Below are 24,232 nucleotides of genomic sequence, written 5' to 3'. Positions count from 1 at the left end.
CCTCCCCCCACAAATAAAAATGAGGGTCATATGTCCTTTCCATATACACAAGCCCTTACCCTTTGAAACAGATAAACTTTTTTTCCTCCCACAGGAAGGCTCAGAAGAAATCCTTTTGGAAATTTAAGCCTCGAGTTTCCACCCCATCCTCAGGCCTCGAACCCTTGGTTTTTGACCAAATGCTCCGCCTTAAGAATAGCCCCTTCCAGGGTCTCCCAATTCTGATCATCACCAAACTCTACCTGCTGGTTCACCCCTATTTACGCTTTCTGTGGCAATGCCAACTTGGTTGTCTGATATGTGATTTATTTCACTATCAATCAACCAACCAAATATTTGTTTTGTAAAAATTAAAAACAATTGTTATATGCTCTCATGGTATACAAAAGTTTTCTGCTACAGTCCTTAGCATGGTTTGCAATATATATATATATGTGTATGTATATATATATGCTTATTTACTTATTTATTTATATAAAAACATAAAGATATAAAATATATTTATATATAAATCATATGTAATTACACATATATACGTATATATGTAATTATATATGATTTTTAATTAGTGTCTCTCCCACTACACTACTACACTATAGGAAAACTATTTCTTCATCACTGTGTCCTCTGTGCCTAGTTCTAGATCTTTCCTCAAACAGAATAGGAAATCCTTCCCACAGTTAGCAAGTACATTTTCAGGCTGTAGGGCCACTGAACAAAACTCCAGGGGCTCCTTGAGTCACCATATTCTATCCCTTTCTTCTCTCCTCCCTCTACCATTCCCTACCTTATAAAGAACCTCAAGTATCTTTTCAACTACCCTCTGGAGGAGCTTCCTGTAAATGGGAGAATCCCAGACTCAAGTCAAGGGCTTACTGGTTGGGAGGAGAATGGCAGGAAGAACAGGAGCAAGGAGACAATGAATGTGGGCTGTGGACAGGGTCCAAGCTTCCACTTGTAAGGAAGACTTGTGTGTATGTCGTGTGGGCATTCACGAAATGCTTTGAGAGTAGACTTATTAACTTGATCACTTTTTGTTCTATTCTTCAACCTAGAAAAGAAAAGACTAAGGGAGTTGGGGGTGTAAACTGGGTGCTGGGATAGGGAAAAGCCTGGCTATCATACTTCAAGATGACTGACCACAGGATGACAAAAAAAAAAAGAGTATAATTCATGGCAATCAGATTTAACAAAAACATCCTGACCTCGAGGGTTCTAAGATATTGAGTAAAGCAGTGACAGTTCAGAAAAGGGGAGCCTGAGCTTGCAAAGGCATCTCTGAGGTGAATGCTCCCAGAGCTCTGATTAAATAGCTTCTTAGTACAGTACTGAGTACAATATTACATCCTTCCCATAGTATCTAGAACCTAACTCTCAATACAGCAGACTGACAATGCTCGTGACTGATTGATGCAGGAAAGGACATTATTTACCTTCTCTGGCACAACTTTATCTGGAGACAGAAAGATTAGTCAGACAGACTCTCAGATGGCTTCTGGAGATGCTCTCCAGTCCCAGAATTGTTTTATGCTTCTGGGTTGAGAAGTTACTGCATTCCTTATTTACAGACCTATGCCAGAGTGCCAACTTGAAAAGAACAGTTGCACACTTCCTGTCATCTTGTCCCCGAGATGACAAGTGAGGACACTTTACATATGCAAGCTTGTGTGAGTGACACTGTTTCAGGCATTCCGTTCAAATTTGAAAGGAATGGAAGAGGCCAAGTCTGAAATCAGAATTCTGCACAGTATAGTGTTAACCGAGCTCTTGGGGCAAGCGTGAGAAGGTGCACCAACTGGCTCTCTTACTAACTCTCTTACTGTTATCTTAAATGTCAAAACCTCACTTTTCCAAAGACCCTCCCCTCCATGTATCACTAAAGGCTATGGCAATCTGTGCTATCCACAGCATAAAGGGTGGTGGTGTCTCTTCCCTCATTTGGGGAATCTTCCTTCCATCATTTTGCCAAAGCAGTATTTCACTTCACTCCAAAACAGCCCCACTCCCCATTTGCAATTCTCTAAGAAAAATGTCACTACTTAATGCCATTACTTCTGCTGTAGGAGGTCAGTTTCTCATTCCCCTGCCTGAGGCATCTGTCATCAACATTTGGACAACTAGCACATCAGAACACAGCAGCAGTCCCACGTTGCTCAGCAGCCTAGAAACGCATGCCCAGAAATGCCAGCTTTCCAAGTGGTGCTGGCTCCATAGCCTCATGAAGAGAGAAGGAAGGGAAAGAGACTTCTCTGAAGAACAGACACAACAACACAAAATCATTGGAAAAAGAACATCTCTGTCAGCACTACCTCCTAGCAACAAGTTCCTCCTGACTCACTCCATGCTATTATTTCAATGCAGCAACACTGAGCATAGCTCCCCACTTTCAAGGCCACTGCAGTCTGAAATTTCCAAATGGGTGGACCGTAAAGAGAAGCTGTTTGATTTATCAAATGGGTCGACCAAAAGGAGTGATGCAAAAGGAAAGAGGTCAGCCTGGGGTCTGTTCCCTCCTAGTCCTGTCAACTTCCACTGATACTTGTCCTTTGTGAGAAGCCAAGAGTTCCAAGTCAGAAGATTCTTCTGGAACATAATCAAGTTTAGACACAGAGAATGTTTGAAACAAGAGGCCCAAATTTTCTCTTGGATGATCCTAACTTTACTTCAAGGGCATCACTCAGATGGAGGCTTCCAGAACTCTGTCCACCACCAGATAAGGTCTGATTCCAAAACAACCCAGAAAAGATATATTCTTAATTGTGTGTTTATAAAAGAGGGGTAAGAAGAAGCCTAACAAGCATGACATTTATTGAATGTTGTCTCTAAGCAAGCACTGTGCTAAGAGCTTTCCTTTGTTATTAATACATACATTTACTCAACAAGCATTTGAGCCCCCACTAAGCACTGGAGATGCAAAAATGAACAAAACAGTCGAAATCATAGTTTCACTGAACTTACATTTTAGAAAGTTGAAGAAAATAAATATACATGTCAGCTGGTAATAAATACTATGAAGTAAAATAAAGCAGACTAAGGGAGAGCTATGTAAAATTTTATATAAAAACAAAGCAAGGAGGGGAGTGCTTTTTGAGATACAGCTGTCCTGGAAGGCTTCTCCGATTGTCACTTGATAACAATTAACAACAATAAGGCCCAGCACGTGGTCACTACCTATAGGAACTGAACTAAGTAGACAGCGTCCTCAGTAACTCCGAATTCAGTATTTTCACCATCCTCACTTACACAGAGGAGAAAACAGCCTTAGAGGGGTTAAGGCTCTCTGCAGAATCTATAGCGAGTAAGGGGAGGAGGAGGAGCAAGGTCAAGTTTACACACTGAGGAAGCCAGGACTTGAACTCAGGAATACAACCTCATGCTACTGTGCTGATGGAGAAATGGAGCCTCAAAGAGGTCAAGTGTGCCTGTGGTCACAAAGTGGCAGCTTCACCTGGCCTCCCCACACACGGCTTAGAGATTAGTGCAATTCAATCTTCCCTAATATCAGACGATTACTCTCATCACCAGTTGAAAATCAAGCCTTATCTTGAAACAAGAGGAGCAGGACAACTTAGGCTCTTTAAGGCCAGCTAATAAATGCTGAATATGTTCCTCTCCCATCCCTCTTCCCAGGCCCCCAACGCCACACGATGTAAGGGGAAACATGCTTTGCCATTAATTCTTCAGGTTACCAGTTTCTCACTGAAAAACAGGAACAGAACAGGAGATGACTGAGTTAGCTGCTCCATGCCACAGCAGCTCTGTGAAGTAGAGGAGAGAGGACAGGCACTGAGAAGAGGTCAGCGGCAAGGAGGATGCAGGCCCTCTTTAGCCCCATTTCAAAGAAGACACAAGCCCTAGATTACTGGGGCGGCAGTGGGGAGAGGGGGATGCTTTCTTAAGAAGCCTGAAGCAGGAAAGACAGAAGCACTGGGAACATGTCAGTGGGATGTCTAGAAAGAGAGAGAGGAGAATAAGACAGGAGGCGACAGAGAAAGGAGGCTAACCTTGCTTCAAGCAGAGAAGTCCAGAAGGGAAATACCACATCCAAGGTCAGAGGGTGTTTGCAGGATTGCTGGAAATCCCAAGCTGAGGGTCCAGGCCAAACCACCAGAAGAGGATACAGGAAAAGAGAAGCCCAAGCACAATCCCACAAGGTTTAAACCAAAGGTCATGGTTTGGACCCACCCGTTTTTTTATTGTATCTCAATCACCACAGCCACAGGACCTGTAGCATGAGTTAATCAACAACCAAAGTGGGAAGACAAGGTGGGGAGAGCAGCACATCAAGGGGAGCCTGGATTACCATTTTATGCCCCAACTAGGTTAACTTGAGAATCACAGTTTTAAGTGACCTTAAGAATCTCCCTTCTAAAGTCTTCAGACCCTCTCCCCACCAACACACACACACACACACACACACACACACAGAAATTCAATGCTCAGTCTCCCTCCTCAACAATTTATCAGTTTATCTGAGCAAGTCAGGTCTCCTAGCCCAACACTGCACCAGACAAATTATGACCTGAATGGCAAAAAAAAAAAAAACTGTGTCACCTAGAGAAACCCAATTAACGACATGACTCTGCTCTCTTCAATTCCCGTCTCCCCTCCAGTCATATCCGGGGCACCTGTGTGGCTGACCGCCTTTTCACGATACTGGCCATATTCCCTGGCTAACTCTTAAGCCAGAAGACAATTTAAACAGGGCCTCCAGAGAAAACTAACCGAGAGAGGGGAAATCCTGCTCCCCTCACACCCTGGCCTGTTGAGAAAGCCCAGAGGCCACAGGACAAAAAAACACCACTTGAATGCCAGTCTGGAGTATTCACCTTGAAATCACTAAGCTGCCCCTTAGGACAGAGCTCCTTGCTGAAGAAAGAGCACATAAATGCTGCTGAAAGCTCCCAAATGAGGGCAGGCAAGCGCCCCAGGAAGAACAATAAATAGGTATTTCGAAGAAATTCCTGCTGCTTAGTTTCCTCTCATCCGTTTTCTAATTAGCCTCTCCCTTGAGAGATCTCCATTATTTCCTCCTCTCTCCAGCAGGTTTTGCAAACCTCCGGATTGACTCCATGCAGCCTGTGTTTTGTGAGTGTACATACAGATAAACATCCTCTTCTTAGCCCGTGGCAGAGTTTCTGAAGTGAATAAAAGCTCGCCCTCTTCCCCCAGTGCACTTGTCTTCCTCCCAGCTCCACACTACCGCCGAGCTGGTAATGTAATATTCAGGGACCCTGAGACCGGAAATGCCTGGGTCTGGACTGCTGCACTTGAAACACGAGAGAAGGAATAAGGAGAGCGGAACAGGGATGAGGGCGATGGTCGGAGGTGTGGGGTGGAGGTGGGAGGCTGAAATTCCGACCAGGGAGACATGCCACTCGGGGGTGGGCGAGCAGGAGGAAGGCTGATGAGGGGGAGGCTGTCAAGGCAGTCGCAAAGTCAAAATTCGAGAAGCCCAGAAAGAGGAGGGGGAGGAAGAAGACAGAAGTAAGGCAAGGGTGGAAAGAGGCCCGAGAGGAGGTGGGGGGCCAGGGAGGGGCAGCACAATAAAGATTCTGCAGATGATGGGGGCTTAAGTTTAGGGGAACCAGAGGAGTGACCCTCAATCACCTTGGAGGCAGGGGGTCCGGAACCTGAGCAAAGGTGGAGGTGGCAGATAGTGTGGGGGCGGGGCCCCACCGGGTGGGGGCTGAACTGGCTCCCCGAGTCTGCAGCTGGTGGGGAAGGGGGAGCAGAGGCCCGGGGCGCAGCAGCGGCGGGCGCCCAGGAAAGGGGCGGGGGTCACCCGGGGGGACTGGGCTGGCGCAGGGGGCGCCCGGGGAGCACAGGAGGCGTGCAGCTACCCGCTCCCCTGCGGCAGGGACAGGAACCAGAGCGAAGCTGGGGGGCGGCGCGCTCACCCGCAAAGCAGACAGGTCGATGTCGTCCAGGCTGCGGGCGGGGGCTGGGTCGCCCATGGTCTCCGCGGGGAATGGGGGCCTGGGGCCGCTCACGCTCCGGATCGGTTATTCCGCTGCCGCCGTCGCCGCTTCTCCCCCATCGGGGGATCCTGGGGGCGGACTCCACCGCGCCTCCCCCAGGGAACGGGGAGGGGGAGGGCCGGCGGCAGGACCGACCCACAGGCTGACAGGAGCTATCTATCGTCCGGGAGCCTGCAACCCGAGCCTCCCGCCTCTCCTGCGCAGGCGCGGTGTAGCCGAGCGCCGGGAGGGCGGACGGCCGAACGTGACGCGAGCGCGCCGGGTTCCCCCCACCCCCAGGCACCGACACCTGCGCGCAGGCGCAGGAGAGACCGAGAAAGGCGCGTGCGAGGACTGAGCGGCCGCGCGAGCCTGGCGTGAAAAAAGTGGGCGGCGGCCGAGGCGAGCGCGCCCACCAGCTCCCGCGCGTGCGCACACACGTTCACTTCCCTTTCCTTATTTTTTGCTTTTTTTCTCTCCCCCATTTCCTTCTTAGCTCTCTGTTGACGCCTTTCCTTATCTTTCCCTCCTCTTTCGTGTGCCCAGCTGCCAATCAAGCCACCCACCTCTCTACTTGCGGAGGAAGGGGGCGGGACCCAACCCCCTCTAGTACCAGAGGGGGTTGTTATGGTAACTCCCCACGCGAGGGTTAGGTGGCCTCTAGATAGTATGGGCTGTCCACCCACCTAATTGCCATGGCAACATTGGAGCCTGTGAGGGAGGAGCCTCTCAGTGAGAACTTGGCTGAAGATACCACTTGGGAGTTGGGGATTGGAGGGGGTGGGGCTGGCTGCCTCCAGAAAGCCCTTTATCCCCTTCCAGAGCTGGAGTGGGGAGTGAAGTGTTGAGGAGGGGAATCTCAGATCTCAGGATAGGGACTCTTACCGCAGACCTTAATCTCTGCACCTCTTGTTATGCATACAGGAACTGTTTCAAGTTATTCCTTGCCTGATCACTGAAGCCCCGCGTGGGTGAAAAGGTGGCAGGGAGAGAGGGAGGAGAGGAGAAGGAATCTATGGCCAACCCCTTCAAATCTTAGGTCTAGTCATGTTGGCACAGCACCCCCAGCCATTTAGCTTCACTGGAGGCTGAGTAATGCTATGTAAAGAACAAGGAGTCACGTTCTGCCATTGACATGTGTGACCTTGAGCAAGTTGCTTTGCTTCTCTGGGCATTTCTTTCCCTGTTGGAGAAGACTGATCCCAAAATCACTTCCGGCAACAATATTATCTCTGTAAGAGTCCACCACCAGCCTTAATGTAAACATTATTTAGGAGAGTTTGAATAAAAAGTCCTTCGAAAGGGGCTACCACCCTTCTTTCTGGACGCTCCTCTTTAGCACTTTCAGATGCGCATTCATTCAGTTTTGCTTCCCTGCCCTCCCATTTACCTTTGTACAAGGCACAATCAATTCCCACTCACCTCCATTACTCTTATCAGCCTCCTACTTGGTCTCCCTACCCAACCTCCTTAAATCAATTCTCCATACCCAGAGTGATTTTTCTAAAACTCAAATCTAAATCTGATGTTATTCTCCTATTTAAGACTTCACTGGCTCCCTACTGTCTTTTGAGTTAAAGTGCAGTATCAAAGCCTTCAAGATTCTGCCTGCTTCTCCTGCCTTGTTTTTCAACATTCCACCATCCAAATCCCTCATATTCTAGCCATACTGACATTCTCTACTCACAGTTCTCAGAATTCAACAGACCATCCTCCAGCCTTTGCACTTTCTGTTTCTTCTTCCTGGAAGGCTAACCATGCTCACTCTCACTGTCCTTTGCTTTGTCCTACATGTCTAAATCACCTCCACCATGAAACCTTTCTTGACTCACTAAGACTAAATTTGGCTCTTCTGTTTTTGCCTGTCTTAAACCCATGGTAACATTTATCGCTTTGAATTGTAAATGTCTATTAAATCTCCTTAAAGACAGAAATTATGGGGCCACTGGTTAGCTCAGTTGGTTGGAGCACTTAGCTCCAGGTTGCCAGTTCGAGCTCCATGTGGGCCACTGTGAGCTGCACAACCAGATTGAAACTACTTGATCTGGAGCTGATGGGTCCTGGAAAAACACTTAAAAAAGAAAAGGCAGAAATTATGCGAGTTATGTTCAGCACAGGGCCTGGCACCCACTAGAGGTTCAGTAACACATAAGTGAATGAAGCCCTCTGTTGTCTGGGTAGGTACTGTGATACATAGTAATTCAAGGTCAAGACCATGGGATAGTAGGAAAAAACGTAGAATTTGAAGTTAGTGCCTTGGACAAGTCATTAAATCTCTCTGAGGCTCAATTCTATCATCTGTAAAATAGAGATAATAACAGGGAGGGTAGGATAAAATAAAATTAGGTATGTAAAGCACTAGGCATATACTAGTTCCTTAATAAACTTACTAATAATGCCTGACTCATAAGCAGTGTTTAATAAAGAGATATTGAATTGACGAATGAGCAAATTAAGATCATAGGGACAGGATAAACCTCCAAACCTCAAGAGACAGTGTAATCAGGGGGGTGGGGAGGATAGAAAAACAAGATTGGCCCCATGCTGACTATATATATATATATATATATATATATATATATATATATATATATATATAACACATATATATATAACATATATCTCATATATATGTGTGTGTATATATATATGTATATATCCATAATAAAATCTTAAAGACAATGAGGTGGAAGAAGTCCTGGATCAGGCAGGAAGAAAAGTTAATATATTAAAAATAAGACAAATTGGGGTGGCCGAATGGCTCAATTGGTTGGAGCGCGAGCTCTCAACAAGGTTGCTGGTTCGATTCCTGCATGGGATGGTGGGCTGCGCCCCCTGCAACTAAAGATTGAGGACAGTGACTGGCCTTGGAGCTGGGCTGCGCCCTCCGCAGCTAGATTGAGGAATGACAACTTGGAGTTGATGGGCCCTGGAGAAACACATTTGTTCCCCAATATTCCCCAAAAACATTTAAGAAAAAAAGAATTTTTTTTTTTTAAAGACAAATTGTAGAACCCCTGGGGGATGAGTGAACATTTTGCACAAGCTCAGTCACCCTCACGGTCTCCCACCCACTTTAGGAGGCTGGATTCATTCTCTTTATCCTGGGTCTAGAGCCAACTCTTTTGATTCCAAGCCCACTGCTCTTTTCCCTGCACTGTCATGCCCTCCAATGAAGAAACTCCAGGACTAATGTGGGGTGGGGGGCAGATAGACCAACAATGTGAAGCAGGAGCCCACCAAACCCCTGGCTCATCCAGCTGCTGCCTCCACCCCACGCTACAGTTAATGAGGTAATGGTCCCCTAGGGAAAGAGGCACTTAGTGCTGACAATGAGGCTAATTAGCAGAATACCAATTAGTACCAGGGGACCGCTAAATGTGGGATAGGGAATTTCATGTTCCGAAGTGGCTTCTTCAGAGGAACAGAGGGGGGATTCGAAAGGATGGGAGCAAGGGAACAGCATCTTCTCTCTCCAAATCATCTTTCACCAGCATACCCCTCTTCCAGGAAGGCTTCCTAAACTCCTCACTCGACTCCCATTCCTGTCAATTCTGAAACTGTGGAGTGAGGCTGGGGGAATGAAGGGCAAGAGCCAGCACCTGTCCTAAACATTTTTCTACTTGCAAAATATTTATATATATATGTATATACATATACATATATATATATACATATATATATATTTTGCAAGTGGAAAAGATATATATATATAAAGATATATATATATATATATATATATATATAAAAGCTCATATATCCATCACTAAGCTTAAGAAACAAGTCACAGATTCACTTGAAGAGGTCTCTCTGTATACCTGTTAACCCCTTTTCTCCATCGCCATAGGAGGTAACCCTTCTCAATCTGGTGTGTGCTATACTCTCTTATGGGCTATACCATTTATTTTCTCTTTCCTCCTTCGGAGCAGTGCCATCCAATAGCACTTTGTACAATGATGGAAATGGTCTATACCTGCCTGCACTGTCCGATATGCTAGCCACTTGCAGCAACAAGTGAGCACTTGAAATGTGGCTAGTGCAAGTGGGGAACTAAATTTTTAATGATTTGATTTTAATTACTTTAAATGTAAATGGCCAAATCTGCCAGTGACTACTATATTAGTGAAGCTCCAGAACAGGTGTGCCTAAGTGCTCCACAAAGGTGGGGACTTGTACTCACTTCTGTGAGTCTAAATTTCTGGCCAATAGCAAGGGCTCAGTAAGTATTTAAATGAAGGACTGAATCTTTACAGCAAGCCAGTTATGTATTATTCCCATTTCCCAGTTAGGACCACTGAGGCCCAGAAGTGATGTGACTTGAGAAGGTACCTAGGTCGTAAGGGACAAGTCCAGTATTTGGGCCCAGTTCTTCTGATCTTAAGCACATACCCTTAACCACTCCCAAAGGGGCTTCCCTGAGCCTCTCCCAGCACGGTCACTTAAGGAACAGAAGGCAGACCCTTTTCTGTGTATCTCCCTCACCTGCAGCTGCAACATCAGCTCCACTGCTCTCCAGGTCTCCTGGTTTGGCCCTGCCATTCCCTATACCTAGGCAGCAAGCACTGGGTGAACACCTCCTCCTCACAGCTAGGTGACTAAGCTCCAGGAGCCACAGATAATTACAGTGGAGCTGGAGACAGCACAAAGAAGAAATGGGGTGGCGAGAAGGTGAAGGGGCCTGCTACTACATATGTGTAGACAGGAAGTGGTGGCTGAGGCAAGTACTCAGTTCCGCTAAGGAAGAGGCACAGATTTTTTTCTATGCTTTTATTTATGAAATGCTTATTGAACTGATACAAAGTTAGTGTCTGTGCGCAGGCTGGTGGGGGAGTTAGTGTGTACTCCCCACCCCTCCCGCTGTGGGGGCTGAAACCAGGACTGGCTTCATCCATCCTTCCCTCCGCCTTGGCAGCAATGGGCTGGGAGAGGCCCTGGGGCAGGAGGAGGAAAGGAGAGATGGGAAGGCTTGCTCCAGGCGTCCTGGCAGAAGTTTTGCGTCTCCTCTGTAGCAGTGGTTTGAACTGGGCAGCAGGAAGAATGAACTTCTATGGGACCCCCGCCTGCCTCCCTAACCCAGGGTTGGGAGTGTCCTTTTTGGCTGCTTCTCAAGAAAGGGTCCTCTGTGACTTCTCTCATCCCCTTCAGAGATGCTGCCTCCCTCAGGTCTCAAAGGCAAAGGGCACTGCCCTCAGTCCTCAGGGGCAGGGGGGCAGGGAGCCAGACTCAGTGGAGCCCAGCGGCTGGTGACCTCTTCTGGCTGAAGCCACAGCTATGTCCATACTTCTAGGGGCATCACGCCCTCTTTGCTACCCAGAGAGGGCAGCAAAGACTCATCCTCCAGGAACTTCAGGGGGAAGTGGACCAGGTGGCCCTGGACCAGGGTGAGCTCAGACCGGGCCAAGGGAGGGCTGACCATGGCTAGTGGCTCCACTGCCACATACTCCCGGAGTGTCCTCAGAGAACGTGTGGCGTTGGACGGCAAGCAGCGGAAGATCTGTGGGCGCGGGGCATGGAAGCCAATAAAGCTTGGGGACACTTTGCCAAGAGCCCAAGCCTAACTGAGCTGGACACCTCCATCCCCACATCATCTCCCCCCACACTGACCCTGAGCCACTGAAGCCCATGATATGCCCTCAGAGCCTCATGCCCCTTCTGAGAATGGCTGTGTGATAGGGCTTCTCTCCACCCCACCCTGAACAGGATAATCCATGAATTGCTCCTTGGCCCGCCCCTCTCAGCACCCACCTGCTCATAGATGTTGGCATTGCTCTCAGCTATGTCTTGCCACAACTGGAAGAAGTCATCACAGACAGGGTCTCGGAGATCCAGGTCTGGTCGGGCATCTGCCCCAAGAACCACGCTATGGGAGAAAGGGGTCCCAGCAGGGCCAGATTAAGGTCCTTAGAAAACCCGAATACCAGGAAAGTTCTGCTGTGCCTACCCAGCTCATTCAAAATGGATGCAATGCTAAACAGTAAGATAGTATCAACGAGTCCAACAGAGCCTTCATTTGTCTCTACTTTGGCAACTACTTTGGTGCTCTAAAAAAAAAAAATACCAAATTATTTTTGCAAGTCTTTTTTTCTCATTTTTTTGGTGTCCCTACTTTGCTGGTACCCCAAACTGGATTAGTCTGCCTATTGTAAAAACCAGTACTACAGCTAAGCAATCCTCCCACCTGCTTAAAAGGCAGACCCCCGTCCACCTCCCTGCCACACCTTATAGCACCCGCCCCAGCAATACCTGAAGCAGTGCTTCCGCAAACTCAAGGCAAACCGGCCCGCCTGATATTCCACACCATCCATGAGGGATGGTTCCATCTCTGTGTCCTCAATCAGCACAGCCAGCTCACTGTCCCGCCTCCCCAGCAGGCTCCGGTCATTGATGTTCGCAGAGCCTAGAGTGGGTGCAGAACACACTATGTCTGGCCGAGCCCAGGGGGACCCCCTGCAACCCCATCACACCTGACAGTGGGCAACACACCTTCTTTGGCCTCCATCCCCAATTGGGCTTCCACATCAGTCTGGCACGTCCCTTCATCCCATTGTCCCCGGCTGGGCCCTGCTCCACGTCTCCCCACCCCTCCCCACCCCTCTTGCTGCCAGGGGCCCAGACCCAGCACTGACCAATGATGACCTTCCGGTCATCTGCAATGAGCATCTTGCTGTGAATGTAGATAAGCTCTGAGACCGGGTGCCCGCCCAGCTCTCCATGGGTGCGGAGCCCACAGATGGACATATAGTCCCGCCATGCTGTCCCCACTATAAGTGAGAGATACAGGGAGAGGGAAGAGAGGTGAGAAGTGCCCTCCATGGGCAGAGGGAGCCCTGTCCCATACACCTCCTCACTTGAGAAGCTCTTTAGAGCCCAGTCTATATCCTTCTCTCTGCAGGGAAAGACCACCTGTGGTCTCAGGGCAGTAGCCCCAGAAGCATGCAGGAATGATAGCCTCCTTCCCTCCACCCAGGTCCAGGTCCCCAATCTCCCCTTCCACAGGGATCCAGGGCTTGAACCTCCCGTCCTCGGCACTCACTGGCTGCTTTGAGGCGATGCAGGATTGAATATTCCCCACGACACAGGGTCCTGAAGGAAAAGAATGGGTGAGGGAAATGAAGCCTGGAGAAGGGGACGGGGGATGTCAGGAGAGCGATGGACCTTAAAAGTCCAGCAGGAAGGGATCAGGATCGAGTCAGGATAGAGGCACAGGGGGAATAGGGCCGTAGAGACCCCACCGGAGTCACCTGTAAGTGAAGTGCAGAATGGCCTGGATGGAGTTACCGCCACCTGTGGAGATGTCCCCTTCGAAACCGGGGAGCAGGGGCAGCAGCACATAGACTCGGAAGCACTGACCCTGCCTGGGAAGGAGGTAGAGTCAGAAGTGTGACGTCTCCCCAAAGCCCTACCCCTCCAGTTAGATTTAAACCATGCCCATAATCCCCACCCTCCTGCCAGTCCACCTTACTTGTGGGCCTTCAGGATTCTGTCCACAATCTCATCGCCCACCTTGTTCAGAACTGTCCGTCCATCTGAGCAGCTAATGAAGAACTGATTCTGGGGCATGGACCAAAGACAGACATCAGCAGCCAGGCCACTGTCCCTGCCCTCAGCTCCCAGCCGCCATCCCCACCTCCAGGCTCCAGGCCTGGGCCCCAGGCTTCAGCTTCTCTCCAGGCCCAGCTATGCCAGCCCAAAGCACTGATCTTGCTGATGTCCTAAGGCTCTCCCCTGGGACATTCCCTCTATTTTCTCTCCTCCTGCCCCCATTCACACCTCAATGTAGAGGAAGTGCTGGCTCTCCTTGATGGTGTGCAAGTAGGCATTGAGGATGGAGTTCTCCAAAGTCCCCGCTGACCAGCGGTCCACTGACCGCAAGACCTGAGGGGATGGCAAATATGACGTGGTTCCTGACCCCAGGAGAGAAGTCTGGGGCGCTCTCAGGTCAAGGACAGTGGGCTGAAGGGAGGGGGAGGAAGGGGCAAGCTGAAGTCAGGGCCTCACCTGCACAGTGGCACACTGCCCCCCTGGGAGTATGAAGGGGAGCTGGTTTGAGGTGCTGGTGGACTTGGGTAGCAGGTAGGGGTACATGGGTGTCTTGTACTTGGCCTTGGTAGTCTGTGGTGGAGGGATGGCAAAGTCAGTGGGAGGTGGCGAGCTGCCCCCGGCTCCCTCTCAACCTCCACTCTCCAGAGGAGGGAGTGAGCACCTTGTTAAAGTTCCAGCGCTGGATGAAATGCCGGGCCAGGTCCCGGGCGGGTGGGCCGTGGACAACCACCCCCACGTCCCGCCATGGCATCCGAGGCGTGGTCTCCCTGTCGATGAAATCTGGGGGTCCCAGGATAGTCAGGAGAGAGGTCAGGGGCGGTCTCTTGGAGATACTTGGGGCAAGGAGGCGGCGCTGACCGGAAGGAAGGCTGCATTATCCTTGACCCAGCTCGTCCCATTCTCAGTCCCAACCCCAACTTCTGCCCCTGCTCCCAGCTCTTGGGGACTTTGAGGGCACCCTCACCCTCAAAAGGTCGGTCCAGTTGCACCCAGTCCTTAGTGATAAGATTGCTGTAGTCTTTGCCCAGCCAGAAGAGTTGGTTCTGAGACAAGTCTGGGGTGGCTGGAGAGTCTGAGCACGAGGTGGGAGGCTGTGAGAGGAACACACCCAAGCCATGGGCAAGGAGAGGTCATAGGCACCATACAGAGTCAGGGCCAAAGAGAAGATAGGAACACTGAAAGAGTATGAGACAGAGACAGAGATACCGACAGTAAGAATGAAACAGAGAGAACCTGATTCCCCAGCCCAGCCCCTCACCTGCACTTCCTAGAGAAATTGCAGGGTAGGGGACTTAGTAGAAATGGGGAAGAGACTGGGTCATTGTATCTTCAAAGTGGATTCTTTCTTGGGGTCCCAGAAAGTCTGAGGAACTCTGAATGTGGGCAGTGCTTGGAATGATTGGAGGGGGAAGGCTAGAGCTGGGAAGAGGTGTGGATTTAGATTAGCTGAGTTTGGAGGAGCTCAGGAAGGCCTCGGGGGGATTACCTGTGGGGCAGCTGATTCAGAGGAGTCTCCAAGGTCGGTCAGTCGGTAGTGAAGGTCATCCCAGCGGCCATAGGCGAGGTCCAACCCCCCCAAGAAGGCCACTACTTGGTCCACCACCAGCAGCTTCTCATGATGGGCCCACAGTGTCACGTGATCTGGGTGGCGCATCACCTGGAGCAGGTATGGAGGAGTTCATGAAGGGAGGGCTTAGGTGAGAGAAAGACAGAGGCTGCATTGCAGGGGAAGATGGAAAGATGAGATGTTTAAGGAAGGGGCGAGTTGAGGAAATGGGGACGTATGGTGAGGAAGGCTGTAGTGTGGGAGGGGTCTCTGAGGTCGGAGTCACCTTTATGTTGGGGTGCAGCAGCATGAGAGCCCTCTTGCTATAGCCACTGTTGATGCCCAAGGCCAACTCCACTTCCTTAAACAGCAGTACAGATACACGGACACCCTCCTCCTGGTGGTAAGTAGGGTATCAGATCTAATGTCTCTTTCAGAATGGCCCCGTTCTACCCTCCCAAACCCTTCCCATGCTCAGGATTCCTGGATACCCCTCCACCCAGCCAGATCTTCCACGCTGTCAGTTACATGCTGCTTTGATGCCTGCAGCACACTTAGTAATGGGTGAGCAATCCGTTCACGTATTCATCCATCCTCACATCTACCCACCTACCTATCATTACCGTATTTCCCCGAAAATAAGACCTAACCAGACTATCAGCTCTAATGCGTCTTTTGGAGCAAAAATGTAAGACCCGGTCTTATTTTAATATGACTGGGTATAATATAACATAATATAATACCAGGTCTTATATTAATTTTTGCTCCAAGAGACACATTAGAGCTGATGGTTCAGCTAGGTGTTATTTTTGGGGAAACACGGTATCTATCCTTCCATCTTCCCAACCATTTACTCATCCCCTAATATGCCATCTATCATTCATCCATCTACCCACCTACCCTCCTATTGATCCACCTTTCCAACCTCATATCCTTTCATCTATCTCCCTTTCCATCATCTATCCATCTATGTACCCACCCACTCTCCATCATCTACGTATCTTTCCTCCTATCCATCGATGTCTATGGATGCTTCCAACATGGCAGACACTGTACCTTGTACTAAAACTCATGATATTAATCTATCCAGTGAGAGAGAGACACGTACACCCCAAGGTAATACAATAAAGTGCAATGGGTACTGGGAGGGAGGTCTATACCAGGTAGAGGAAGAACATGAAGAGGGAGCTGTCACTTCTCCTTAGGGAAGAGGAGGAGGTAATGTTTGCTGGACATGAGCCAGGATGGGCACGTTTCCTCCCCTGAAGCCTCAGATTCCTTACAGTATCCCATGCTGTAGTCCCTTCTAACCAACCTCCACCCACAGACAACCCCCCCCCACCTCCCTTCCGGGCTGACCACTCTCCTCACCGCCTTCTTCTTGAGCATAATGTCCAGTCTCCACTCGTCTGAATGGGCCGGACGTTTCAGGTAAATCTCAGGACTCAACCTGGGATTCAGGGCAGGGGGTCAGGATGGTAAGCTAAGCCCTAGATGTCAGCCATTCCTTTCCTTCCACTCCCTCCTCTGACCTATAAGCTGATCTGCAGTAGGCCCCATTCCACCCTTTCTTGCTTGGCCTTCTTTCCCTCCACTTACCACCAGTCTGTGATGAAAATCTCCTCTTGAGCTTGCAGGATGGCATCCGCCACAGCAGCAAAGTAACCTGCCCCATTCACAAACCTGGGGGGAGGCCAACCCAAGAAAGTCAGGAGAGTCAGAAGTGAGAAAGCTCTGGAGAGTGAAGACTGGAGGACGTCATGGGTCAGAGGTGACAGCAGGATCAAAGATCAAGAGTGGTCAGAGAGGTTAGGTGTTATCAGATATATCAAAGTGGAATAAATTTGCTAGCATGAGCTAAATAAAATTAAAAATTACAAAAGATACAATAAACTAACGAAAATGACAAAAGAGGACAGCCCGATGGCTCAGTTGGTTAGAGCGGGAGTTCTGAACAACAATGTTGCCGGTTCGATCCCCACATGAGCCAGTGAGCTGTGCCCTCCACAACTAGATTGAAGACAAAGAGCTGCCGCTGAGCTTTGGAGGGGCAGCCGGATGGCTCAGTTGGTTAGAGCAGGAGCTCTCAACAACAAAGTTGCCAGTTCAACTCCTACATAGGATGGTGGGCTGTGCCCCCTGCAACCGAAGATTGAAAACGGTGACTGGCCTTGGAATTGAGCTGCGCCCTCCACAACTAGATTGAAGGACAACTACTTGGAGTTGATGGACCCTGGAGAAATACACTGTCCCCCAATATTCCCCAATTAAAAAAAAAAAAGGAAAATGACTAAAGATTGGAAGGATTAATACATCATACATAAAGAGTTCCAACAAATCAGTAAGACATAAGCCAACTGAAAAGGGAGCAAAGAATAAGAACTGACAGTTTACAGAGGAAATCGAAATGGTCAACTATAGGAAAAGATGATCAATTTTACCAGTAAACAAGCAAAGTGATATTAAAATGAAATAACATTAAATTCACTAGATTGGCAAAAATTAAAGTCACTGGTAACATTCAATATCAGCACATAGGGAAGTGAATATTCTCATAAACCGTGAAAATATACATTGCTTATAGCCTTTTCAGAGGACACTTTGGCAGTATCTATTAGCATATTAAATGCATATACCCTGAATATCACGAAATGCACACAGTAATTCTATTTCTAGCAATACGACCTATTAAATTCTTACGCAAAGGCTATTCATTGCAGCATCGTTTATAAGAGTGATAAATGGGAAATAACCTAATGCGTAATCTTTAACACGTATTAAATGAAAAAATAAGTCACAGAAGAGTGTAGTCGCACAACAGCCTAGCCAAGTGTCCCTTCATGTCTTTTCTTAAGGAAAGAAGAGTTTGTGAGATTGTGCCTTTCTGGGACTCTGTTCCATCCTTGTTTATACCTTATGTCTCTCTGTCTGGTCCCCAAAAGATGGTTTGCAGTCAAAGACGGGTAAGATATCTCCTGGGAGATACAACCTAAGCCAGGCGGAACCGAGTGGGGACCCCCAATGAGCTGCCTTAGACAAATATGGGAAAGGGCCTTGCCTCCCTTTTCCCCTGCTTGGGAAAGTCTGTTGCCGACTCTTGCTTTCCCCTTGCACCTGTTTCCACTTCTCTCAATGGAGTTGTTACAATGTGAGAGACTCGACCCTGAAAAGGTACATACTTTAAGTAAAAACATCCTGGGACCTTGTGCTTAGGCTGTTTACAGACAAAGGGTGATTGGAATAAACATTTTTCTGTTAAGAAGTCTGAGCTTCACAGACTGTTAGAAACAATGTTACTTTCTTGTAGTTGTAGACCTATCAATAAAAGCCTCCGGCTTTACTCTGGGCTCCAGTCCTCTGAGACTGAGAGACCCCCTGGCCTTCCGAGAGATTTAACTGTATTAAGCCTCTGTTTGTTTCTTGCTTAAAAACTTAACCCAAACCACCGTCCCGCATCCTCACTGCCCTAGTTGCAGGGGACACGACAAAGAGAGTATATGATCTTATTTACGTTAAAACAAAAAGTAACATACTATATGCATAAGTGTAAGAAAAAATGCAAAAAAAGACCTGGGAGGGTAAATATCAAACTGTTGCCAGGATTACTTCTGGGAACAGAAATGGGATTGTTGGGAAGAAGTGTGGGGAAGAAATAAGAGCTAGGAGATAAAGGGTTGTGTGGGAACTTTTCATTTTTAGTGTGTTTTCATATTGTTTGACTTTTTAATAACTGTTTAGTGTGATGGTTAAGAGCAGGGTCTTGACACAACCTGCCTAGATTTGAATCCTCGTTCCACTGTTTACCAGGTGTGACCCTGGGCAACTTACTTAACTTCTCCTTGCCTCAGTTTTCTCATCTATAAAATGGAGATAACTATACCTGCCTCAGAGGGTTGTTGTGAGGATTCTGTAAGTTAAAACATGTAAAACTCTTAGAACACTTCCAGGCACATAGTAATTGCTACATAAGTATTAGCTATTATTGTCCTTATGTTAAAAAGAAATCTCAACACCACCTTCCATGACTCCCCTCTGCCTATGATAAAGGTCAACCTTCTCAGCCTAGCACGCAGGGCACAAATCCCATCTCTTCTCTGACCACTCCTCCTCACTCTGCAGCAACAGTCAGTCCTGTGGTTCCCAAACACACCAGGCTATTTCTAGCTTCTCTGCATGGACCGCCCTTCTCCATTTTCTCTATCTTGTTAAGGCAAACATGAAGGTTATTGCCTTCTGGAAGCCAGTCCTGACATCCCCACGCTGGGGCAAATTCTGCTCTTCTGTGCTCGGTACATTGTATCTACCACCAACATGGCAAGTTCCCATTGTTTTGTGATTTAATCACCTACTGGACTGTGCCTTATTCCTGCCACTGGACCTGGCAGACAGTAGTGCTTAGAAAATGTTCATTAAACGAACAAATAAATCAGAGATTTGAGGAGATCATAGAGAACAGAGAGTATGGTCAGTGTGGTAAAAGGGGGTTCAAAAGGTCACAGGAGGTCAGAGAATTCAGGGGTCAGAAGAGATTACTGAGTTTGAGGGTGAGAAAAATCAGAGGAGAATCAGAGAGATGTGGATAAAGAGGTCAGGGGTCAGGAGATTTGAGAAGTCAAAGGGGGGCTTATTGAGATCAGAAGGGGTCAGAGGAGATAAAAGAGGTCAGAGAACACCAAGGGAGTCGATCAAGAAGGCCACAGACAAGCTCAGAAGGGACATCAATGTCTTACCACCGGGCCAAAGTACCAGGCCGGGGCGGAGCGTAGCTGTCATGCCGGTGCAGCTGCAGGAAGTCTCTGCCCGGGCCCTGGGCCAGCTCAGTGATTTCCTGGCCCCACCACCGCGCCTGCCGGTAGCTGCTGCACTTGAGAATCAGGGATCTAGACAGAAGCAATAGAGACCACAACCCTCACCCTCTCAGTACTTCTGCTCTGACCCAGAAGCTCTCCCCCGTTAGCGGTCACCTCTTTCCCACTTCCCTTAGTCCCTGAATCGTAACTCCACAGGGAGTTACGATCATTCAGTTGGGTTATTCAGTTGGGTTCCTGGCACCTAATTGTACCAGGCACTCACTCAGATTTGTTAAATGAATAAATGAATGAATGAATGGAGTGCATTTCTTTTACATCAAGAGTCCCTCCCCCAAGCTTGTACTCAACCCCCTTCTCTGGGCCCAGACTCTAGGAGCAGTCCCAAGTATCTGGCTAGAATAGTTCCCTAGTTCCAAATCACGGCCAGCTCCAGGGGGGTGGAAATGCCTTCCCTTCTTCCATGGGCTCTTTCATGCAATTCCTCTCAGGGCCTTAGGCTGGCTCTTCACTCACCAAGGGTCTGTCCATACCAGAAGGCCTTACCTGTGGGAGGTGTCAATTCGGACCCCGTATCGTGCCTCTGTGCTCCTTTTCCCCACCTGCACCTCGAAGCCAGGGTCAAAGAGCTGAACAAATGAAATGGCACCAGTCTCGAGGCACATGTACAGCAGGAAGGAGTCCTTCACCACTAGCCACCTGGAGCAGAAGGGCTCGGTCTGTTCCTCTGCCCTCATGATCTCCTTCCTCACCCTCCACCCATGGCCCACCTGCCCCACTCTAGGCTTCACCTCTTGGACCAGCGATAACAAACTTGGTCTCGGCCACAGCAGGTAAGGCCAGGAACGCGGTGGCCACCTGAACGCTTCCGGATCACCCCTTCCCTGTGGGAAAAGGCAGGAAGAGATACTGGATGAGGAATCCAGACCCCCAGCCCGCCCTGCACTGCATTCCCCATCATCAGGCAGGGAGAGATCCAGATGTTTGCAGGTGGCTGGGTGAAGGGTGTCAGAAACTTACAGTCCTTTGGATCCAAGGTCTGGGATAAAGGACAGCTGACTGACTTCTAGGAACTCTGTCTGCAGAGGAAAACAAAGGCTCAGGGGAGAGACTCAGGCTTTCAGCCCCTCAGACCCTACTGATCCTGGTCCTCTGCCCCTTGGGGACCTGCTTACTCTGCTCCACCTAAAAAGACGCAGGCATCCAGCACCTGAACCTTACCATGGCGTGGTAGTTGCGGTAGAAAGACATAGTCAGGAGGCGATTGAGGTAATTCTCCAAGTATTTCTGAAGTAGGAATAGGAAACAGAGATAGATGGGACCAGAACCATTTGCAAACCAAACACCTTCCCAGAATACCTGGTGTCTGGTCGCACCTGTTTGCTGGATGCATGTCTGGTGGAGCCCTCAGGACCTGTTCGGGGTAGAGAGGGCATCTCTCTGTCGGCTGCCTCTCGGGCTGGAGGATAGGGGACAGCAAAGCTGTGAAAGGGATGGGATGAGGATCAAGTAAGAGGTGGGAGGCTGAGTGCTTGTGTTCTTGAAGCACTGGAGAGGGTCTTGGAGCAAGGAAGGAGGCCTAGAGGCTGGCGGAAGGAAGGCCTCCTACGCTGAGAATAGAGACAAGAAATCGGGGAGGCTGCCAAGGGCATTTTGGGCATCTAGCCCGGCTAAGATACTGGCACAGAACCATGGACAGGGAGAGCTGAACAGGGAAGGTTTCCTGGTAACCAGGGTCAGAAGAGGGGGCCCAGTGGCAGGGGAAGTTGGGGGAGGAATGGCTGCAGTATGGGGGTGAGATGGGCAGAAAGGAGAGATGGGGCCTGAGGCAGTGACATCTCATGCCACAGGGTGAGGGGCCCTTCACAGGAAGCAGTCTGGTCCCCCTCACCGAGCCAGAGGGAGCAGACTCATCAAGACTTTGTGTCTCAGGAGGTCCCGATGCAGCTCCTGGAAATGACGGAACTTCTTCTTGGTTGTCCAGGTAAAGTCACCATGAGTCAAGCGGACAGAATACAGGGTGCAGGTTCCCACCTGAGGGTGTGAGGAACTGAATGGAGGTCCGCTGGTTGGGTTGCAGCGCCCACGCTGGTCAGTCTCCCCTTTACTCCCACCCTCAGGGCCAGCCCAGCTACCTTGGATCCACTGGTGTATCTTTCAGTGCCCACCACCTGGGCTGTGACAGGAACCCCAGGGGCAAACACCAAGGGGTGCGTTTTCAGAGGCTGAAGGTCATAGATGGCCAGAAAGGGGTGCATCCGGTCCGCTAGGAGGAAAGAAAGTGGAAGAGTGTAGATGCCAGGGAGTCTCAGGCCAGTCCTCCTCTCCCTGAGGGCCATCCTCCCTGCATACCTGGGTCCTCTCCCTCCTTCAGAGTGTCCACCTCATCGGATTCCATCTGTAACTGGCTGGAGTCCAGGTCGCTCCCAGAGGGGAAGGGGCTCTCTGGGCTCGCCGTCATCCTAGGAATAAGGGGAAGCCTCAGAGAGGTGATCTGCCCTGCAGAACTCTGCCCCCCATTCCACCATATCCTCCACCTCCCTCTTCCCCATCCGCCTGTCTCCCGCTAACTCCCAATCTCTCTCTGATGATAGCCCCATCATCTGCAACGCCCTGCCAACCCACCTCTAACTTCATCCCCTACCTCAGTCCTTCATCCAGAACCCTTGAACCCCGCCTCCAGTCCCGTAACCAGGGCGCCCAGCCAGGAACACCAAGCCAGGCTCCGATGGCCCAGAACTGGGGCAGAGCAAAAGCCAGGGGAAGGGGCCCCGCGGGTCGCAAGGGGCCGGGAGCCGCCGGGACTCAAGCTAGGCCAGGCTGGCTGGGAGAGGTGATCCAGGCGGGAAAAGAGGAAGTTGTGCTCTCCCCGCCCGGGAGGGAAAACCCAAAATCTGAGCGTGCAGCTGAATCAGGAGGCCCCGCAGCCTGGGCCCATTCCTGTCCCCGCCCGACTTCCTGGGTCCCGGCCCTCCGCGGCACCCCCTCCCCGGCCCCCTCACCTGGGCAGCCCGGACCAGCGCCGACGCGGGGTCGCGTGCAGACAGCGCCCAGCTGAGCCCGAGCCCACACCCCAGCAAGCTGGGGCGGGGCGGCCTCAGGGCCAGCCCTCGAGGGCGGGACGGCCCCCCGCCTCACCTCCGCGGGATTCTCGTCTGTCCTGTCCCGCCCCCGCCGCCCTCGTCCCGCCCCGCGGTCTTGCGCGCAGCCCTTGGCCGGGGTCTCTCCTCTGCGATGCGGGGCAGCGCGTCTGAGCGGCCCGCTGCCTGTACCCGGCGGGCGCAGTCAACAGGTCTGTCCGTCTGTCCCGCGCCGTCGGTCCAAGTGTGCCTTGCCGCCACCCTGTGGATGCTCGACGCCGCACACTTTACCCCCCTCCGGCGTGGCCCCTGGGGCCTTTTCCGCCCTTGTGGAGATGCGCCTCGGCGATGGTACCTGTGGGTGTCCCCTTCCCAGGCGGGCTGCGAGCCACACTGGGCCTGTCCTGGCCAGCGTTTGTAGATGGAAGGCATGATAAAAGGCCTGATGGATGGTGGCCACAAATTCATTAACGTACGTAAGCTTGCAGCCTTTCATTCATTCACCATCTATTGCGCACTTGCTCGGTGCCAGACATTGAGTGTCCTTATTGTAGTGAACAAGATAGTCAAGGAACCTGATGTCCTGCAACTTACATCCTAGGGGGAAACCGGAACATTTTCAGGTTCCAAAAGGTAATATTATGCAAAATTTATTTAAAGCAGGTTTATTTATCTCTTCTTTGAATGGACATTCGGTTGTTTCTAGTTTTTGTCTATTGTGAACAAGGGTCCTGTAAACATTCCGGTATAAGTCTTTGTGTGGTTGTATGTTTTCATTTCTCTTGGGCAAATAGCTAGGAGTGGAGTTGCTGGGTTATATAAGTGTTCTTTAACTTGAGAAGAAACTGCCAAACTGTTTTCCAAAACAATTGTTCCTTCTTACATTTTCAGTTGTTCCACAGCATGGCCAACATTTGATACTGTCAATCTTTACAGTCTACTTATTAGCCATTCTAATAAGTAAAATAGTACGTCACTGTAGTTTTATTTGGATTTCTCTGATTATTAATGATATTGACCATGTTTCATGTGCTTATTAGCCATTTGTAGATCTTTTGTAAAGTGTCTGTTCAAGTCTTTTGCTAACTTTTTAAAAAACCATGTTGTCTACTGTGATATTGTGATTCATACATGCATATATATGTACACATATACAAATCCTTTATCACAAATATGTATTGCAAACGTTGTCTCCCAGAATGTGGCTTCTCCTTGTAGAGTAATGGTGCCTTTTGAAGAGAAATTTTCTATTTTGATTAATTTGTGGTATAGAGACTAGTACTCAGCAAGAAAAAT

The 24,232-nt window shown here is 49.6% G+C and overlaps 2 protein-coding genes across 31 annotated transcripts in view; both read right to left on the bottom strand.

Annotated features, from left to right (window-relative positions):
* The window catches only part of MINK1 (misshapen like kinase 1), a 50,979-nt gene extending 44,727 nt beyond the window's left edge, over positions 1 to 6,252 (bottom strand). For 14 of the 29 annotated variants that reach the window (XM_081028613.1, XM_081028614.1, XM_081028615.1 and 11 more), the window contains exon 1: positions 5,901 to 6,106. In XM_081028613.1, the coding sequence (XP_080884739.1) occupies positions 5,901 to 5,957 (57 nt within the window). In that variant the 5' untranslated portion in view covers positions 5,958 to 6,106. Of the gene's footprint in view, positions 1 to 5,900 lie in introns of all 29 variants that reach the window. The other 15 variants (XM_081028589.1, XM_081028600.1, XM_081028611.1 and 12 more) reach the window with 5 other exon arrangements.
* Positions 6,253 to 10,719: 4,467 nt separating this feature from the next.
* Positions 10,720 to 23,173, bottom strand: PLD2 (phospholipase D2). 2 transcript variants are annotated; one of them, XM_081027620.1, is made up of 25 exons: positions 22,859 to 23,173; positions 22,209 to 22,318; positions 21,992 to 22,122; positions 21,748 to 21,890; positions 21,233 to 21,338; positions 21,078 to 21,143; positions 20,877 to 20,935; positions 20,648 to 20,740; positions 20,403 to 20,555; positions 19,779 to 19,928; positions 16,648 to 16,731; positions 16,420 to 16,498; positions 15,335 to 15,445; positions 14,989 to 15,159; positions 14,467 to 14,593; positions 14,164 to 14,282; positions 13,959 to 14,072; positions 13,731 to 13,835; positions 13,423 to 13,511; positions 13,202 to 13,315; positions 12,994 to 13,043; positions 12,587 to 12,721; positions 12,204 to 12,357; positions 11,706 to 11,820; positions 10,720 to 11,454 (listed from the first exon to the last, which is right to left on the bottom strand). In XM_081027620.1, the coding sequence occupies exons 2-25, from the start codon at positions 22,315 to 22,317 to the stop codon at positions 11,230 to 11,232; spliced, it is 2,802 nt and encodes a 933-aa protein (XP_080883746.1). In that variant the 5' UTR covers position 22,318; positions 22,859 to 23,173; the 3' UTR covers positions 10,720 to 11,229. The 2 variants fall into 2 exon arrangements, with proteins under 2 accessions (XP_080883746.1, XP_080883747.1); XM_081027621.1 differs by having other exon boundaries at positions 21,748 to 21,906; positions 22,859 to 23,043.
* Positions 23,174 to 24,232: the final 1,059 nt, after the last annotated feature.

The sequence above is a fragment of the Rhinolophus hipposideros genome, assembly GCF_964194185.1.
Source record: "Rhinolophus hipposideros genome assembly, chromosome: 20".
Lineage (NCBI taxonomy): Eukaryota > Metazoa > Chordata > Mammalia > Chiroptera > Rhinolophidae > Rhinolophus > Rhinolophus hipposideros.
The sequence above is the reverse complement of the archived record's forward strand: the minus strand, read 5'-3'. Positions and strand labels throughout refer to the sequence as shown.

Excerpts from the sequence above, each read along its gene's own strand:
- PLD2 (XM_081027620.1), bottom strand. The coding sequence starts at position 22,317 with ATGACGGCGAGCCCAGAGAGCCCCTTCCCCTCTGGGAGCGACCTGGAC. Across the intron at positions 16,499-16,647 it reads ATTTTCATCACAGACTGGTG|GTTGAGTCCTGAGATTTACC; the intron begins GTAAGTGGAGGG and ends CCTGAATCCCAG. Across the intron at positions 13,512-13,730 it reads AGCACTTCCTCTACATTGAG|AATCAGTTCTTCATTAGCTG; the intron begins GTGTGAATGGGG and ends TCCATGCCCCAG.